General features: G+C 55.7%; 6 protein-coding genes across 6 annotated transcripts; 5 read left to right on the top strand and 1 right to left on the bottom strand.

The window, feature by feature from the left end:
• Positions 1-866: 866 nt before the first annotated feature.
• PG997_007540 (FabD/lysophospholipase-like protein) lies at positions 867-4,003 on the top strand (the record flags this gene model as incomplete). Its single annotated transcript, XM_066811855.1, has 4 exons — positions 867-1,181; positions 1,348-1,588; positions 1,747-1,769; positions 1,826-4,003. The coding sequence occupies 4 exons, from the start codon at positions 867-869 to the stop codon at positions 4,001-4,003; spliced, it is 2,757 nt and encodes a 918-aa protein (XP_066667197.1).
• A 306-nt stretch (positions 4,004-4,309) lies between these two features.
• Positions 4,310-5,968, top strand: PG997_007539 (uncharacterized protein; the record flags this gene model as incomplete). Its single annotated transcript, XM_066811854.1, has 1 exon — positions 4,310-5,968. The coding sequence occupies one exon, from the start codon at positions 4,310-4,312 to the stop codon at positions 5,966-5,968; it is 1,659 nt and encodes a 552-aa protein (XP_066667196.1).
• A 458-nt stretch (positions 5,969-6,426) lies between these two features.
• Positions 6,427-7,797, top strand: PG997_007538 (uncharacterized protein; the record flags this gene model as incomplete). Its single annotated transcript, XM_066811853.1, has 4 exons — positions 6,427-6,450; positions 6,697-6,767; positions 6,831-7,341; positions 7,417-7,797. 4 exons carry the CDS (start codon positions 6,427-6,429, stop codon positions 7,795-7,797), a joined length of 987 nt encoding a protein of 328 aa, XP_066667195.1.
• A 3,369-nt stretch (positions 7,798-11,166) lies between these two features.
• On the bottom strand, positions 11,167-11,831 carry PG997_007537 (4-carboxymuconolactone decarboxylase; the record flags this gene model as incomplete). Its single annotated transcript, XM_066811852.1, has 2 exons — positions 11,167-11,507; positions 11,618-11,831. 2 exons carry the CDS (start codon positions 11,829-11,831, stop codon positions 11,167-11,169), a joined length of 555 nt encoding a protein of 184 aa, XP_066667194.1.
• Positions 11,832-13,986: 2,155 nt separating this feature from the next.
• Positions 13,987-15,963, top strand: PG997_007536 (FAD-NAD(P)-binding-domain-containing protein; the record flags this gene model as incomplete). The annotated part of the gene is made up of 1 exon (XM_066811851.1): positions 13,987-15,963. The coding sequence occupies one exon, from the start codon at positions 13,987-13,989 to the stop codon at positions 15,961-15,963; it is 1,977 nt and encodes a 658-aa protein (XP_066667193.1).
• Positions 15,964-17,735: 1,772 nt separating this feature from the next.
• On the top strand, positions 17,736-18,107 carry PG997_007535 (barwin-like endoglucanase; the record flags this gene model as incomplete). The annotated part of the gene is made up of 1 exon (XM_066811850.1): positions 17,736-18,107. One exon carries the CDS (start codon positions 17,736-17,738, stop codon positions 18,105-18,107), a length of 372 nt encoding a protein of 123 aa, XP_066667192.1.
• Positions 18,108-18,839: the final 732 nt, after the last annotated feature.

The following is an 18,839-nucleotide window of genomic DNA, read 5'->3' as shown; positions in this document are numbered from 1 at the left end:
GCGTGTCAACAGCACCGCCCGGTCGTTCCCGCCGAGCTCCTGTTGCAGTCCCACTGCCCAGGTGTAGCTCGTGAGCGGGTCGTGAAGGGCATTGACCAGCAGCAGCGGCGTCTCGCCCTTGCACTCAATGGACGTCGGCGGATACGTCCTTTTGGCCGGCCACCCAAGGCATCGGGCCTGGACTTCCTACGACAAGGAGGCGCCACGGCCCAAGGGGATGGCGTGAGCAGCAACGTGTCGTAGTTGTTTCATCTCTGCGAGCATCGAAGGGTGCGCGGCTCAGTCCTGGCAGGTCACTGCTGTGCCAGCGAACGCGTGTAAGTCGAAAATCGTGCCCGAGGCGAGCCCGCGTTTCGGCAAACAGCAGGGTTGCGTCCCCCTCTTGGGCCTCAGCCAGGGCCTGGACGGCTGCGGGTCACTCGAACGTGTTTACGAGAGTCGACTGAAAGGCGAACAGCACCTCTCAGTGGCTGAGGCCATCGGCCATACCGCGATCTCATAAGGCATTATCCGCATCGATGACCCTGTTCAAGAGCCTGGTCCTGGTGCCAAGCGACACGGATAAGCCAGGTGGAAGGTCTGCCGCCCCGCGTGCGCTGACTTGAGCATCGCCGGGCGCGCGGGGTTGCATGTGCCGACTGCGAAAACACGACGCATGATTGGTGGCAGCAGTATCAATTTTCACGGGTTTCATGCTGCAACTCGTAGGAGTTATAAACGAATCACAGCGCAGCTAATTCTGACCCCCGCACGTAATGCCACGAGTGCTATGTGGCTGACATCCGCTTACCACCGTCTACCCCGGAACATCCCACGTAGAATCTTAAACAGTCTTGGATACAACGCGACAGTAGCCTATCTACAGAATGCTGCGATCCAAAGGTCATTCTATCGAGCCGCCGCCCTCGAGGCTGGTCCAATCGGGGCTTCAAACCATCGTGGACAAAGACCCGGAATCTGCCGACCCCATAGACATTGTCGCCATTCACGGCCTGAACGGACACTGGGACACGACCTGGACCGATGAGTCGACCAAGAAGAACTGGCTCCGGGATTTCCTTCCGGGGGTGTTCCCGACGGCGCGCATCCTGTCGTTTTCCTACAACTCGGCAGTCCAGTTCAGCAAAGCCGTCGCCGATGTCACAGATTTCGCCGATCAGCTGCTTTCGGGCTTGGATAGTGTTCGTACCACAATCATGGAGCAGGGTCGACCATTGCTCTTTATATGCCACTCTCTGGGCGGTATCGTTTTCAAACAGGCAAGCTGAAAGATCCCACGGCGATGTCCTATATTTCAAGATTACTGTACGATATGATGCATGGCTCCTCCTGACTCTTCCATCTTAGGCTTTCAATCGGATGCAAGAGGATAAACGGTACTCCCATTTTCGAGGTCCGACCCAGGGTGTTCTCTTTTTCGGCACGCCTCATCGAGGATCGAACGTTGCTAGCATCGGTGGCATGTTTGGGGGAATGCTTAGGTCTCTCTCACTTGGTACCAGTACCAACTTGCAACTCCTCAAGGATCTTGAGGCAAGCCTGCATTCTCACGATATGTACGCATACGATTTGAAAGCTAACGTAGCGCGTCACAGCTAGGATCACGGTCGCTAGAGCAAATATCGACACTCTTCCTGACCAAATGCCGCCGTCTTCGGATCGTCAGTTTTTACGAGTTAAACAAACTGTCGTTCATGAATAGCTTGGTAAGTTCGTCTTAATCACGAATACACTGAATGGATTCAGTAATCTCCATGCGTGTTATTGACGTACCCGCTTCCTCGGAACTACTACAGAAGATAGATCGTCTTGCTAACTGGCCCAGGTGGTCGCTAAAGAATCAGCAATCCTTGGTGCCAAGAATGAAACAGCCATACCGATGGATGGCGATCATAGAACAATATGTCGCTTTACATCTGGAAATGAACCGAGGTTCCGAATTGTGGTTGCAGAACTGGCCTCGATAATTCAGCAATGTCTAAGCATAAATCAGCAAGTGTCCGACGGGGTATTTCTTGGTAGCTTGGGCCAGTTCAACTACCAGCAGCAGAAGGATCGTAACCCGCCGGCAGTGCCTGGAACTTGCTCTTGGATCTTTAGCCGGAAGGAGTACGGGAACTGGATGAAGTCTCCTATATCCTCACTAATGTGGCTTTCGGCGAACCCTGGATGCGGCAAATCTGTTACCTGTTCCTTTCTGATCGACAATATCGAAAAGAAAGTGAGCCCATCCCGAATGTTCGTCTGCTATTGGTTCTTCAAATCAGATAATAATCAGCAGAGCAGCGCTGTGTCGGCTCTTCAAGGGCTCCTTCGCCAGACCCTAGAGCTTCACCCACGGATGACCACAGCTGTGAAGGCAGCCATGACCGGAAGGCTCCTGGACAATATCGAGAATCTATGGACAGCCTTGACAGTGGCTGCTGGCTGTGACAAGTATCAAACGAGAACTGATGGAGCGGCCAACAACGAGCCAAACGCAAAGCCCGAACAGTTCACGACAATTTGCATACTCGATGGACTAGACGAATGTACTCCACCTGACAAGAAAGATCTCTTGTCAGTCATCTCGAAGTTCTATCAGCAAGCAGGACACTCTTCTGTTCCCACTCACGGGATTCTCAAGATTCTTGTTGCCAGTCGGCCCGAGAACTCCATTAAAGTGGTGTTTGACAAGTTGCAGAACTCATTGAAGAGCTCCCCGTCTAGTCAGCCCGCAGATATGACTAGCTACGGGGTGATCAGGCTCAAAGGCGAGGACGAATCCGACTCCATCAGTGGCGACGTCTCGTTGGTGATTCGGGCCACTATCAAGGATTTGATTGACCAAGGCCTCCCTGAGAGTCTCCTATCCAGGATCGAGAGGCAATTGATTCTACGTGCCGATAGGACGTTCTTGTGGACGACTCTGATCCTACAGCTCTTGACTGAAAAGGTGGAGGCTGGGGCATCGCGCCGCGAGCTCGAGGAAATCTTGCAGAGCCGTAATATCGACTCCATCTTCGTCGAGTTCTTGAGATCTCGTCCGGATGCACCAAAAACTCGAAAATTGTTCAGCATCATCCTGGCTGCAACCGAGCCCCTCACCGTCGGACAGCTTAGCATTGCTTTAGCCGTGATCCCGGAGCATGATGCTCTCGGTGTATTGGCAGCAAAGCCGTTCCGACCCGGGCCAGAGAGCTTAGATGATCTCGAATACGATATTGTGTATCCCTTCGAGAACCACATTCGGGCTATCGGCGGCCATTTCATCCGCATCATACAGGACAAGGTCTATTTCGTGCACGAGACAGCGCGGGAGTTTTTACTTAGGCCAAAACAGCAGCAAGAAGAAATACCAGAGCCACAACCGGCAGACAGTGACTTTGAAGAGATCACCTTGTTCGAGGCAGAGATGGAATCCAGCCTCCCGCCGCAATCAGCGTGGCAGCAGTCCTTTTCATCCGCCCCATGCCACGCGCACCTCCTCGACATCTGCGTGACCTACCTCTACATGATAGGGAAATCGGTAAAGCAGGCCGAAGGGCTACGGAGAAACAAACACCTGCTGGAATTCTTGCCGTATGCGGCGCGGTCGTGGTCGGATCACTTCCGACGGGTCTCCCCTGGGATCCAGAGCGTCAATGTGCCGTACTACCACAACCTCTGCCACCCGCTGTTCCCGGGCTTCGCGGCGTGGACCCACGAGTACCTGGACCACAAGGACAGCCTAGTCTCCGGGCTCTCCGACGACGAGGTGCAAGACTATTTCATCACGCTGCTCGGTGTTGGCGTCGCCGAAGACGACGAGGCCCAAAACCAGCGGCACGGGCGTGATCGCGATACAGCATCGCTCCATGCTGAGGCGATCACCGAGGTGCTGTCTAGCAATCCTACTGCTGGCAGCAACTACAATTTTCCGGTCGCTGCGGATGAGAACGGCTTCGTGGCCCTCGACTTTAGCCGCGCGCCGGTGCCCAAGCAGAGGAATTCCGCTACATACGTGGCCGAGAAGACGTCTTGAGTTTCGTGTACCTCTTCTATAACAGGCGGGATGGGCAAACCCCCTTTGAAATCCAATTGGATTATACTTTTATAATAGACTTATATATCCATTATGATGATCTGCCTTTGGCAAGGCACATGCGCTAACACGCCAGGACGGGCTGTGTCATTCGGGGCGGTTCACGAGCTAGCGCGGGGCACAGCCTCCCAACCACGGCGATGTTTACGTCTTCACGAGGCACAGCGAAATTGATAAAAGGGAACTGGACGTTGATGGAAGATCCAAGTTGGCTTTTTGCCATTACAGGCTTCGGAAGAGATCAACATGGCTGCCCTCACTTTCCCTTTGGATTCGCTGCCGGTGGAGATTCTGTGCTGCATCATCCGTCACCTGGACCCCATCACGCTCATCGCATTCAGCCAGACCTCGTCGCATTACCGCCGGGTCATCAGCCCGTCTAAGCTGAATCATGTCGAACGCCTGCTCGCCTTGGAACTGCTGGAGAACTATGGCGGCGTGACCACCATTTTCCGCTCAAAACACAACATTATTTCGCCGGATTGGCGGGACCCGGCCTGCGACTCGATGCGATGGGCCTGCACGAGCTGTCTGCGTCTCCTACCGCACACGACCTTTGGCAACCACTTCATTCTTGGCCTCGGGTACCGCAAGCCTGAGCCCGGCTCACCCGCGGCGGAACCCGTGTCGAGCTGGGAGCCTTCCTCGCGTGACGCCCAGTACTTGCAGAGCCTGAAGCGGTACAAGCAGCGGCCCGGCGTCGTCTTCGAGCAGAAGCGGCTGCGGCGACAGTACTCCGGGGCGTGCACCGGGAACTACTGGCGCTACGCCACGGCGCGCGACGCCGCCTCGTGCACCGGGAGTGCCGACCTGGCATCCCGGCTCCAGCTCCTGATGCAGCCGCCGCCGCCGGGCTTCGAGCCCTCGCACGTCGAGCTCGCGCGGGCGTGGGAGGAGATGGCCGCGTTCGCACTCGAGTACGAGCGGCGCAACGCCGGGCACAAGCGGCACCTGCGCCGGTGCCTCGAGTGCAACTGGCGGCGCGGCGAGCTGCGGCCCCATGCGACGCGATACGACGGCACTCTCGGGGGCACGCCCGCTGTGCCCGTCGCGCACAGCCGGCAGCTGTACTACGGGTGCGCGCTGTACCGGTACTTCCCCGGCTTCTCGGCCCCCGCCGGGAACGAGGGTCCCCCGATGCCAGACGCCCCCGTCTTTGTTATCTACCGGGAGGACGCCACCCAAGTCCCCTTCACCCTGCACATGGCGCGCTGTCCCGGCTGTGCGCGCTGGCAGGAGCTGCGGGCGTTCCGCGTCGGGGCATGGTACCCGCGCTGGTCGATCGGCTACGGCACGCGGCGCGGCGACTTCGAGAACTGGGACGGGCGCGTCCTGGACGGCCCGGCCTTCTTCGACGGGCTCGTCTGCAACCACTGCCTCGCGGCGTCGGGCCCCGGGACGGAGCGGCTGCGCAGCGAGCTGCTGGGGTTCTGGCTGGGCTGCGCGAACCGCCGGCTCACGGACCTGGCCCACCGGCTGCGGTCGGGCTTCATGCAGCTATACTACGCCGTCATGAACGTGCCGAAGAAGTACCCGTGCAAACGCATCATCTTGAGAGAAATCATCCCGGGCGTCATGGACCCGGCCTTCTTCTCATGCCCGCCGCACGAGTTCGTGCCCGGCAGCCGCTACTTCGAGCCGCCGCCGGCGGATTTGGTGTTCTACCGGCTGCGGTACGGGCAGTGGCTCGACGCGTTCGAGCGGATCAAGGACGACGCGGACATGCAGGAGTTTTATGCGCTACGGGAGGGCTTTTTGAAGCGCCAGCAGTCCATCTTGGACGAGTCGTATGATGCTGCCGAGGCGCACTATATATGGCTGTATAAGTGCAAGAAGGCGGTGCTGGAGAATCCGCAGCTTTTGGTCGATTGGGCCTTGGCTCGGAATGGGGCGGCTTTGGCTTGAGTGTTTGAATTGAGTAAAGTAGCTAAACTTCAAAGTAGAAAGTACATGGCTGTTGTTTAAGATATTGCACTTTTCAGTCTCACCCTGGATATGTCTACCATTCTTCATGTCACCCCTTTCCGTGCTAGGATGGTGGTAGTTCGCCATCGGTGATGTCCCTTTCTCGGTAGGGTATAATACCTTCTTTTTGAGTCGATATGCGTTGGGTTTGTTCGGTTTTGAGTCACTTGCTTCTGCTGGCCTGCGCTGGTATGAGTCGAAAAGCAAAAGAACAAGAAAAAAAAGAAAAAAGGTCACTTTCTCGTTGCTAGCTTGATGCCGGCCACCTGAACCCAAGCTGGATTGATGTTTGCTTGATGTTCCTTTCCTCGCCAACAGAGAAAACAAAGACCCCGATTGGCCGTGGCCTTTGCCTGCCCTGACAGCCTGAGGGCCAACGCCAGGTTATTAACGATCAAATGCCTACTAAAACCGGCTCGCCGGTAAGCTTCGAGACTTCTTAGCTTTGAAGGGATAGGGAGGAATGAGGTCTAAATGGTTGCTCTTTAGGGGTGGGTGGCGCAGGCTTACTTCTAATAATAGAACACAGTCTGTACACATTTATCCCTTAGCTTGATCGATCACTTAAATAGAGGGATTGGCTGGACAGGTATGTTTGCTAATTTCGTCCCCTCGGCTGATCCATTCAGCTCTCTGTCTTCGCTCTAAATCCCCAGTGTACTGTATAGTTCCAAACAATTCCGCGCAACCAGATCTACTGCTGCATTTGCGGTGGCCCCTTCCTGGAACCCAGCGCCCGGTACGTATAAGGAAAACCACATGCAGCATTATCATCGGGCCAGGTCTAACCAAAACCCGGCAGTGACGATGAGTCCAAGGATTGGCTCACTCGTGCAGTTGTGTTGACGACTGGCCATACCACTCCGGACGATGCTACTATCAAACTCGACACGTTTCGCTCCCACCCGTCTGTTCCGTTCCCGGAGCTGCACCCCGAGCATGCCCAACGCCGTGTTCTGCAGTTCCCCGCAGCGTATGACGAGCGCAACGGCTTCCCCGTCGTGGCCTCGGGCGAGAACGCCGTGGCCATGGACATCAGCATGGCCGGCGGCCATCTGTACTTCCCGGTGCACCAACTGTGTTACCATCTGGCCCAGCGCTTCATGGATAGCCAGCCTGTATCGCGGGACACGTTCCAGACGCAGCCCGGCGAGGAAATATCCTCGGTCAAGCAGCTGTGGGAGGTCTTGCTTCATCGCATGCCCAGCTCAAGAAGTCAGTACATTCTACCGGAGCCGCACGACTATTATGGGGGTGCTGGCTGTCGGAATGTCTATTGGGAACCGGATGATGGTGAGCCGGAATACGGTGAGGTTAGCTAACCGTTACTTATGGAAAATTTCGTCTCACCACCCTTTTCGGAGACATTATGCTTACAGCCATCACAGTTGTTAGAAGCAGCGCCAATGGGCATGGCCAGCATCACTGAAGATATTCTCAAGAATCTCCAGCCGGAAGCACCAGAGAAGCCAAAGGCGGAGATAGGCATTAACGAAGAGGAGACAGTAGGCTATGGTCAAGACTGGTGGTGCGAAGCTCTCGCGAACAAGAAGCCGCTGCCCTGGCTCTGGGACTTGGATGGTGAGCTCGTCCGCGAAAAGAAACGAAACGGCGGCCCTTGGGACTGGGAGCTTCTCATGCGTAAGCTCTCGAGGCCTGAAATTCATGAGCCCAGTGACACGACCCTGAATCTGCCGGTGGGCTTGCGTAACCGGCGCCGGATCTGGCGTTGTCTCGAAGAGGCAAGGGTTGGCGATACAGTTTCTTGAGAAACTAAGATGTTTGTAGACGCGCGTATGGTGGGCCATATCCCCATTGACGATTTGTGTAAAACTTCCAAGTCGTGGTTTCCAGGGGCGAGGTCCTATCTTTTATAGTCGAGAACACGCTATCGACTTCCGCAGCTATCTATCTGATAAGGATCGGTAAACCATCACGCTCAGATTCCAACTGCTTCACATCACGGTACAGGCGCAGCTGTGAAACTGCAATAGAACTTGGCTCATAGGCCCCAAAGATCAATTTTGCTGGCTACATCCCTACTAATTAGTCCGTCTCAACGCCGAATTTCTATTTAGCTCGGCACACGCCATACCTAATACCCGAGAGAGCACCCAGGCCGTTAGTCACCTATCAACTGTACTCCGAGTTGCTGCTCTCCCTTTCCCATCAATGCCATCCATGCAACTGCTCCGCCCACGCCGTGATGTCGTTGGGCCGCAGCCGTGCGGCCGAGTCTTGATAGTACTGCTGCTGTCGCTGATAGTCTTCGATGGCGGCCGTCCAGCTCGTGTCGTACGGGTTTTAACCCGGGTAGCTGCCGTCGGCGCTGGGGGAGCGCTAGTCCACGACGCCCGGGCGGATGTAGGCGCTGTTTTGGTTGGCGAACCGGTCGCTGCCCCAGGAATAATATGGCTGGTACGGGTTGTACGGCATGCTGGGCTATTTGTTCTTACTGTCTTTTTTTGGTATTTGAATCCAGTGGTGTTGGGTCCTTGTTTTGGTGTTTACACTTGATGTTTGAGGTTGTTCTGTGGTTTGAGAAGGGAGAACCTAGCAGACCCCCTTTTATACTAACTGTTCGGATATGTGGCTTATTCAGATTCACCAATGCTGTTCTTGTAATACAGACGCGTCTTGAGTTAGAACTGTATATTCCGATGCTGCTTGACGCCCTCGGATGATGTGTTGGCGTGTCTGTTCAACTGCCTTAGAATCACTAGCTATCGTATTGCCGATATAGCATTACCTGCATTATTTCATGTCGGTAACGCTGGCGGTTTAGGAGGCAATATAAGCAACGAGAATCATGGCATAGCATCTCAATCTGTCATAGCTTCGGGTACAGCGCATGACACAATAACCAGCCGTAGGGCCCAACGAATGTAGCGTAGAAACAACGCACCAAAACCATGTTCAGCTTCTGTTTCGAGTCTTTATCCTACTTCTACCCCCTGGCTCCTCGTGGTTTTCATCGCTTCATGTCAACACTGGTGCCACCAGAAACCCTGAAACTAGTAGTGCCTATTGACTCGAGTGCTCAAGAGGCTGCTCAAATCTAGGACATAGAGCATCACACACAGCCGGTGCCGCCATTATGCCTCAGCTGGACACTCTTAACATGAACGCTAACGGGATATCCGCCATATGAAACCTACAGGATCAGCTTAGGGTCGCTCTAGCAGTACTCAAAACTAACAACAGAATACTGGTTTCACTCTCATATTCTACAACACGGAGGTCCTGTCCCTATTTTTCTCACAGCGGGTCCGAGCCAAAGTTAAGCGGTTATGGCCTCTATGCAAGATGCAAAGGCGGCGCGAGAGAATCCGTACCAGTTCGTATCAAACCTGGATGAGTTGGCATACGAACTCAGCAACCAGATCAAGCATATGAGGCTGCTATAATAGTCTTTGACGGGGAATAAAACAATAGTACGTAACTTGTAGCAATGCCAACATAGCCAGTTTGCAACTGATATGTATTAACCAGCTACTACAGCGGCTTTCAAAACAGGGTGAGGCAAAGGCTGAAGACATCAATGCCAAAAGGTCAAAGCAACTAGCATAGGGGGGATTATAGCAGAAGTAACGACGAATTCTCCACGTACACATAACCCTACGCCATGTAACAATAACGACTGCATTTTAGAGAAACGAAGGGCCGTTAGGGCTTCTCTGTGGCGACGCAGGATTTTGGAGTTGGCAGAGTATTCTACCCGTGCAGATTTAGTGGTGCACCTCGCGCGCACGATTCACAATCCTTGAACCTTGTTGCTTTACCCACCGATGATCTTTTATGGATATTGATATTGGGATCCTTGCATCTTGGTAGCTGTACAGTAGGCATCTTCTAGGTGTTTCTGGGGGTTGACATGATCGGAAGTCGCCGCAACTTGGACGGTTCTCTTTGGCGCGCAGTACTCCGCCAAAGGCTTGTTCTGCCTCCTGCCCGTGCATCGTCCCTGGTGGGCAATACTTGCATACCCAGTGGGGAGATTGTATCCATGTGTGTGTATATGAGGATCGAAAAAAATGTGCAGGCGCTTAGCACCAGACTTCCGAAGGCCCCAAGACGCATATTCAGAAACCAGGGGTCGCGAAAAGGACATGAGCAAGTTGCCAGACAAACCAGCCATCACGTAACGATCAACAAATGTAACAACGGCCACATCTACACTTGCATGGCGTGTTTAGGCGACTATTTACGCAATGGACTATTGATTCTGAGATCAATGCTGTGCGAGCCTTGGGGCATCATGCAGCTGAGATCTGTGTTACCACGCATATCTCCGAGCTGGCCCGGAGTCTTGTGGAAGGCACATCTGGCCGGCTAGAGCTTGTGATAGGACCAAGCATTCTGTAGGGCCTCACATCACGTCTCTGTGCCACGGGGGAGGGCCCCACGTCGCACACGTGTTTCACCGACGGGATGGCGGCTGTTCACAGTGGTGGGCAGGGGCCGGCGTGCGTGAAGGGTCGGCCAAGAGATCCTAGGCTGGTAGACACGGCGTACTGATCGGAGCCAAATTTTGATCGGCTTCAGTCTGTCTACATTGTGTAAGTACTAAGTAGGGATGGGTCCGCGCGTCGGCGCTGACAACCATCCATCCAGTACACGTTGGCTGGCGGCGTTTGAAGTTGGCAGGGATCGGCGGCGGGACGGTCCGCTTTGCTGCATGCTAAATTGAGTACGATGCGACTCGATGCGGCGTGCATGCATACTTGTATTTAGGTATGGGATTGCACTAGCCCCCGGCACGTTTTTGGGTATAGAGAGAGTTGGACTATGCCCTCTCGGGCGGTACAGGCCGCTATAGCCGCCCGATCCGTTCCGCCATTGGACGGGCGGCAATTGCGGGAACAAAATCAAACACCCCCACCGTCTCCTTCTCCGGCTGGCTACGGAGTTATTCGATTCTATGTATACTGCATCCAACACAAAAATAGAGTTTGCGGCTCTGGCCAATCCTATAGCCTGGCGAGCACGAATCAGGGGCAGTTGCAGGGACATACATGCAGCCGCAGCCAAGGTTTTCCATCGTCACGACTCACGGCAACCGGCTGAAATTTTCCTCGCAGTCCTTACAGGGCGCATCCGCAGGTTTTATTGGCATGACAAATCCCCGTGTAATCAGCTTAGTTACCTACATGGCCAAGAACCTCCCCCATCCCCCGACGAACTCGTCCCAAGGGGGGTGGATCGTGAACCACTCTGCCCCTCCTCATCCGCTCCCCAGTTCTCGATCCCACAGCTCCGCGACTCATGCCGGCCGCTTGTATTCCCCCTTTGGCTATCATTTCGTTGATCGTCTTTTCCGTGACCATCATAGCCTCGACGCCGGCGGGCGTGCCGCAGTAGACGGTGGCCTGGAGCACCGCCTCGCGGATCTCGACCTCGGTCAGGCCGTTGTTGATGGCGCCACGGGTGTGCAATGCTAGCTCAAGCCACGCTTTCTGGGCGATGATGATGCCAATGTCTGTTTTTGAAGATGGTTAGCAAGGAAGTATGCAATATCCTGGTATCACGGCCAGGGACAAATCTGAAAACAGAAAAGGACCTCGACGGGGGACTGGTAAAGCCGCTTACTGAGAAGACTACGCTGCTTCCGGTCCAGACCTGGGCGCTGCCAGACAGTGCCCCATGCCCACTCAGTGATGAGTTCCTGGCCCGGCATCGTGAACGGGGTGGCATTCTGCAGGGCCTTGTCGACGTACTCGTCGCCGAGGACGGCGCGGCGCACCTTGACGCCTTCCTCAAACAGCTGCTTATGCAGTTCGTCGAAGTTTGAACTGGTGGACATGGTGGTGAATGGCAGGGCGTAGAAGGTCGGACGAATAGTGTGCTGGGAATAGACCTGTTCCCGGTGGGTCTTTCGTTTTTGCTGAAGTCGGAGAGGGAAAGAAAACAATGATGACTGTGCTAAGGTTGAGGAGGTTTCGGGCTGCGTGCGGTGATTGCTTGAAGGATATTCTTCATCTTCACCTGAACCAATCCGCTGTGAAGGTTTAAATCAGGCAGAGGTTTCCGTCTTCTTTTCGTGGCAGCCGTTCTCGGGGTCGTGCGGGCCGCGGAACTGTTGTTGCGAATGTCAGCAACGTTTGTAATTTCCACGTCACGATATCCCAGCCCGTTTCGATTACAACACCTCCCCTGCGTCTATATTGCTACTTCGGCCGAGCGGATCGGCACCGCACGCACCACACACTTGAATCAGTCCGGCTTGGTGATGGCTGCTGACAGGGGGCCAGTGCTTGTTCTTTCGACGTATGGAGCCTGCCGATGGAGCCCACCACCCCCACTGTGCCTTCTGCCGCATCTGGTTACATCTCAGGCACCCTTGCCAAGGGGTCCGTCCAGGGTTGCGTAGGTGGCTGAAAAAGCTTGGCCAATCTTGATCTGCATCCGGACGGGGACCGTACCCGTGCCGCCGCTAAACGCTCCGGGAGGCTGCCAACAATCAGATAGAGTTTCGACCTGCAGCCCGGCAGCAGTTTATATTACGTGACAGGAATCGACTGGGTCGTATAGTTGCAGTTGGATGGGCAGCAAGCCTTACCTCGCTATGACGCGGACACAGTCGACGTTGTGTGTTTTTGTTTCTAGTTGTTTTCAGCTGGTGAAATTCCGCATCGTGGCTTGCTTTCTTCTTCAAGGGCTGAGCGAGCGTATGACAACGGCCAAGGCCAAAATAAGGCTGCCCAGACTGTCTAGTCTCACCCCAAACCCCAGATCCCGCTGCGGGTCCCTCCCGGCTGAAAGTATTCACCAACTGGTTCGTTCGGTTGGCTTCGAGGGCGCCCACGCCTGCCCGCATCTGCCCACTTTGCCCACTCTGTATAGTCCTGGATCCACCAAGAGATCGAGTATAAGCCGCCGCAATGGATACTCATCGGGCCGTTAGAAAATCTCTTATGCATGCAATGTCACCTCGTGCTTGTACTTGCATCCCCTAGAGGCTCCTGCAGTAATCAGATCCTGTCGGATATCCGATTTTTAGAGTTTTTCCTTCATGAAACATCGACATGTCAATCTTGTCAAACATGGAATAGTACACACTCGTCCACTATTCGGCTCCTAAGATCAAAAGGACCCTGGTTCTGCTAGAGATTTCCACTGCATCCACGGCCGTAAACGCTGCAGTAGAGGACATCCCTTGGGCGTAAGGGTGTTTTACACATATGCCGTGTAATTTTCGGCAACGAACAAACACGGTCCTAGATCAGGACTTTGAAGCCATGTCCGTAAGGGACGTTGGATGTGATGATTTCTTGGCTGCGTGTAAAGCTTTTTCTAACCAGGATGCGTGTCACAAGGATCAAAAGTCCTTGGCTTGGATCATGGTGCGGACTCTCCCAAACAGGAGGACGTCAGCGGCGTCTGACCCGTTTGAGCACGCCAGTCGAGGTGCTCGTTACGTGACCCTGTGGGAGATGGGATTAAGTTCACGGGAACAACGGACCATTACGAAGCATCGGCTGACATCGTCGCAGACGAGGTGTTGAGTTTGTGGCAGGACGCTTCGCGGGCGCCTCCCCGAAGCTGATCCTGTCGACGAGAGGAGCCGATCACTTCATGCGCTTGACTCAGACACATGCGTCTAGACGAGCAGGCTGCAGCGGCTCTTCATTCACAAGGGTCCTCACTCACTCCTTCGCATCGCAAGGGGGGCTGTATACTAGCCAGTCGCCAGACGCAGAAGGTACATGCTGTTCGACCGCCGAGACGATGATGGATATATAAGGGGAGGTTTACGCATTCATCTGAACACAACATCCATCATCCAGACTCGACATCCATCATCTGAAGTCAATCTCCTTCGTCTGAAGTCGACATCTTTCATCTGATCTCAACATATCATCAACATCATCAACCATCATCACTCCCTGAGCAGGCACAGATAAGAGTGCAGACGCTTAGCACCAACCAAAACTACCAAACCTCATCCTATTCACAACATGACTGTTGTTTCAAGTTTCTCTTCTTCCGGCAAGGCCTCGGGGCCTGCCCATGCCCATGTCGCCATCGTGGGCGCTGGACCTCGCGGCACAAGCGTGGTCGAGCGTCTCGCGGCCTACGCACCCGACCTCATCACCCCCGGCAAGCAACTGACGGTCCACGTCATCGATCCCTCCACCCCCGGCGCCGGTAACGTCTGGCGCACCACGCAGTCGTCGGAGCTCCTCATGAACACTGTCACATCCCAAATCACCCTCTACACCGACAAGAGCGTCGAGTCGGCCGCGCGCATCTGCCCGGGGCCGACTCTATACGAGTGGATCAGGGAGAAGCATCCGGAACTTAAATACGGCCCGGACGACTACCCGACCCGCGCCCTATACGGCGAGTACCTGACCTGGATCTTCAACGACGTCATCGCCCGCGCACCGCCCAACTTCCACGTCGAGGTGCACGCCACGCGCGCCGTCCGGCTCGACGACGGCCTCAAGGGTTTCCAGACGCTCGCCCTCGAGAACGGCACGACCCTGACCGGCCTCACCGCCGTCGTGCTCGCCCAGGGCCACCTGTCGCTGCTGCCGGACCCGGAGCAGCTCCAGCTGACGGCCTACGCGGCCCAGCACCGCCTCACCTACATCGCGCCCGCCAACCCGGCCGACATCGACCTCTCGTGCCTCGCCGCCGACGAACCCGTCTTCCTCCGAGGCCTCGGCCTCTGCTTCTTCGACTACATGGCCCTGCTGACGCTCGGCCGCGGCGGCCGCTTCGAGCGCACCTCGTCCGAAAAGGGGGCGCCGCTGCGATATATCGCCTCGGGCGCCGAGCCCCGCATGTACGCGAGCTCGCGCCGCGGCATCCCGTTCCAGGCGCGCGGCGACAACGAGAAGGGCGCATTCGGGCGCCACTACTCCATCCTGATGACTGACGAGGTCATCGCCGGGTTCCGGCGCCGCGCGACGGCGGGCGGCGCGGACGCGCCCGACTTCCTGAGGGAGGTCTGGCCCCTGATCCGCAAGGAGGTCGAGCTCATCTACTACGAGGCGCTGCTGAAGCGGACCGACTTCCGCGAGCGGTTCCTGGCGGTGGCGTCGGATAGCGCGGAGGAGAGCCAGCTGTTGGAGCAGGAGCTCGGACTCACAAAGGAGCAGCGCTGGTGCTGGGACCGGATTGGTCGGCCCCATGCTGGGAAGAACTTTGCCAGTGCCGCGGAGTGGAACCAGTGGCTCGTCGAGTACCTCCGCGAAGACGTCCGCCACGCGTCCCTGGGCAACGTCAGCGGCCCCGTAAAAGGCCGCGCTGGATCTGCTGCGCGACCTGCGCAACGAGGTCCGCCTCATCGTCGACCACGCCGGCCTCGCCGGCGAGTCCCGCCGCCAGCACCTCGACCGCTGGTACACGCCCCTGAACGGCTACCTGTCCATCGGCCCGCCGCGCGAGCGCATCGAGCAGATGATCGCGCTGCTCGAAGCCGGCGTCCTGACGCTGGTCGGCCCCCAACCCGAAGTCGTCCCCGGCGGCACCGAGCACGAAGACGCCTGGGTCGCGCGGTCGCCCGCGATCCCCGGCAGCGCCGTCCGCGTGACCGCGCTGATCGAGGCGCGCCTGCCCGAGCCGGACCTGCGCAACACGGGCGACGCGCTGCTGGCGCGGCTGCAGGAGACGGGGCAGTGCCGCCCCATACCGTCGACGGCTACGAGACGGGCGGGCTCGACGTGACGCACAGCCCGTTCCACCTGATCGACTGCCAGGGCCGCGCGCACCCGCGCCGGTTCGCGCTCGGGGTCCCCACCGAGGGGGCGCACTGGGTCACGGCGGCCGGGGCGCGGCCGGGGGTCAACTCGGTCACGCTGTGCGATACCGACGCGGTCGCGGGGGCGGCGCTGGTTACGGCTGCCGGTGGCCTTAGGGGGCTGTCGCCGGAGTTCCGGCCTATGGTGCAGAGCGAGGCTATGAAGATTCAGCCTATTCGGTTGTAGGCAGGGGTTCGAGATCAGGGTGAGTGCTTGTAGGGGAAAACAACGGGCAGAGAGCGAGCGACTGAAAAATGGTGTTTTCTTTCCTTTTTGTAGGGCGTTATTTATATTTTATTTTCTGCTATCTTATTAGATTTGGCATTTCCTTTGAGTGTATATAGGTAGAAAAGTTAGATTGAATACAGAGCGTGTTACCTATCTTGTCATTCCCGAGATTCGCCAACACCTGAAGTGTGGTTGTTGGTCCTGGAATTTGCCCTTTATATCATGAATCTCACTGTATTTTAGTTTGGGTTCCGGATTTGATACACCCAAGATTGCCAACGGTAGATGCCGCAATGTGTACTTAGAATCTCCTCAATTATTCTATCATAGGCCACGGCAATGTCCACCGCGATTTTGATCCTACTTTCTAGCAAGGGACCGCCACCCTTCAAATCCCAAGGCTTCTCGACTGTGTACTGCTCATGCTGGCATACCATAGGTATATCAGAAGGCAACAGCACTTTTCAAATGTTGGCTAGACCAACTGTAATATCATGCTTTACTGGCGAACAATACGTCGCCCTGCGCCGGGATGAATATTATGGATTAGACTTGTTGTAATTTAATCCAAATTCAAGTCATCACCGACAAACCCGTTTCGCCCAAGCAACTTGGAGTTACAATGTGCTGCATACACGTAATAGTCCAATCTCCTATTGACTCGTTCGTATTTAGACGTAGTTTCCTGGCATGTACGGCAATACTAACTCCCCCTTGCGAATATTCGTACCTTCCAGCTTTCGCCTGCGGAGCAACCAACACATCTGGCCTCCTTTTGACAATAAACATCAGAGCAGAGTTGGGGCATTATGGCAATGGATATATTCACCTGCACGTCTCGTGCATCAGGACATGCCCTTATGTCAGTTCGGGGCCTTGCTCCAAGAATCATACATAGCCCTGGCAACAAGAAGGAACATCGCCAACCCATCGTGAGCTGATGGGCACCAAAGCCATGCCAGTTGGCGCGTATTCGACAAAGAGGAGCGCGTCAGTCCTTGACTTACCGATGGATCTTGTCTCCCTACAGTGAGTCTGTATTCGTGCCTCTCCTCTCATCCTGTCACATCTGTACTCACAACGCCAGAACAGTCCACGTCACCCTCGGTGGGTGCCCTGTCGTCTATTCACACTTGCATTCGCCCGACGCCCCTTCTGCACATCGATGATGGCATTGAATACAAGGTGCGCACCGATGAGCGACAATGCAACAACAAGGACGGACTGGGAATAGCTTCAGCGTCGAGAAATGGGTATAAAAGCCACCCTTTCTCGGGTCCTGGTCCTCGACTTTCCTTTGTCTCTCCCATCACATCACCAAAGCACCAGATTCACTGTCGAATACTGCAAGTACTACCCCGATATCAGCTTCCTTAGCCCATATTCTCAGCTTCGTTCTGCCCGCGCCCCAAGTGCGTTCTTGTCCACGATATCAGTCTCGTCCGTCGCCAGCGCCAGCGTCGTTTTTTAGCCGCTCAATCGCGTTCCGTCAGCTGCGTCGTCCCCGTTAGTCGTCAGCCTTAACGTCGTTCTTCTACCGCTCAACCGCGTCCCGTCCACGGTTTCGCTGTCGTCCACGCGCTGAATCGCGTTCCGCGGCCGCCCTATCTCGTTCCGTCCGTAGACTCAGCTTCGTCGTATCCTTACGTATAACGTTAACAAGCACCCAGAACACCCTTACCTGCTTAGCAACACTCCCTTCAGATACCAGAACCAATCACCAAGCCACAATGGCCGGACTCGCTTTCATCACGGTCATCACCTCCTTCCTTGCGGCCATGGCCACCGCCGCCCCTGCCGCCGCCCTCTACAGCGGCTCCATGACCTACAACCCGTACGACGGCAACGTGGGTGCCTGCGGCAAGGCCATCAACAATGGTGACTCGACCGTCGCCGTCGCCCCGAAGTTCTTCACTTCAAACGGCAACACCAACCGGGACCCGGTCTGCGGCAAGACCATCACCATCACCTACAATGGCAAGAGCGTGTCGGCCCAGGTTTGGGACAAGTGCCCGGGATGCGGCGACAATGACATCGATGCCACGCCCGACTTGTTCACCCGGCTGGTGGGATCTTTTGACCCGGCTGGTGGGATCTTTTGACCCGGGCCGCGTCAATGTGCAGTGGAGCGGCATCTAGGGGCGACACGGTGATCTAACACGGGCTTCATCTATCTGAAGGAGAGAAGGAGATGGTGATGCTGACTGGGGGTTTACGAACACATGTCATGATCACTGGTGCGAGTTGCACGCTATTCAAGATACTTACTGGGACACGACAGAGCATCTTACATACGTACTTATCTACTTAGCCTCACTCAATTAACACTATATCTATTGGCCTTTGATTGCGCATACCTGTGTGTGATTTTGTTGTCGATGTTGAGAATTACTAGTTCTGGCAGCCGACAAGCCTTCACTAATAGCAATTGGTGATGGAATCAAGCTTTCCAGCGCCGGTATCCGATTGCTTGTCTAAACCCCGACCGGCCAATCACGATGCGATGATGGGCGGTGATCCCTGTCGAGTGCCTGGAACCATTCCGCCACTAGCCACCAAAGGGGCAAGGAACGGTGACCGTGACATGACGGTCTGGACGGGCCCCCGTTGCTCAGTGGCTACACCCAAGAATCATACCATGGCCTGGTGGGGAGACCCTGGCCCAACATCCCTGGACAGCCAGAAAAGATACGACCAGCACCGGGTTGCAGGGTCCAGCGGGATCCAGAGTTTCCATTTTCCATTATCGGTGGGCGGAAGATAAGCTGGGCGAGAGGGAAAAAAAGCCAGTCCGAGTCCACCAGCCGATGAGAAATTTTCGGCCGTATAAAGGC

The sequence above is a fragment of the Apiospora hydei genome (genome assembly GCF_038363865.1).
Source record: "Apiospora hydei strain CBS 114990 chromosome Unknown utg000006l_segment0_segment0, whole genome shotgun sequence".
Lineage (NCBI taxonomy): Eukaryota > Fungi > Ascomycota > Sordariomycetes > Amphisphaeriales > Apiosporaceae > Apiospora > Apiospora hydei.
The sequence above is the reverse complement of the archived record's forward strand: the minus strand, read 5'-3'. Positions and strand labels throughout refer to the sequence as shown.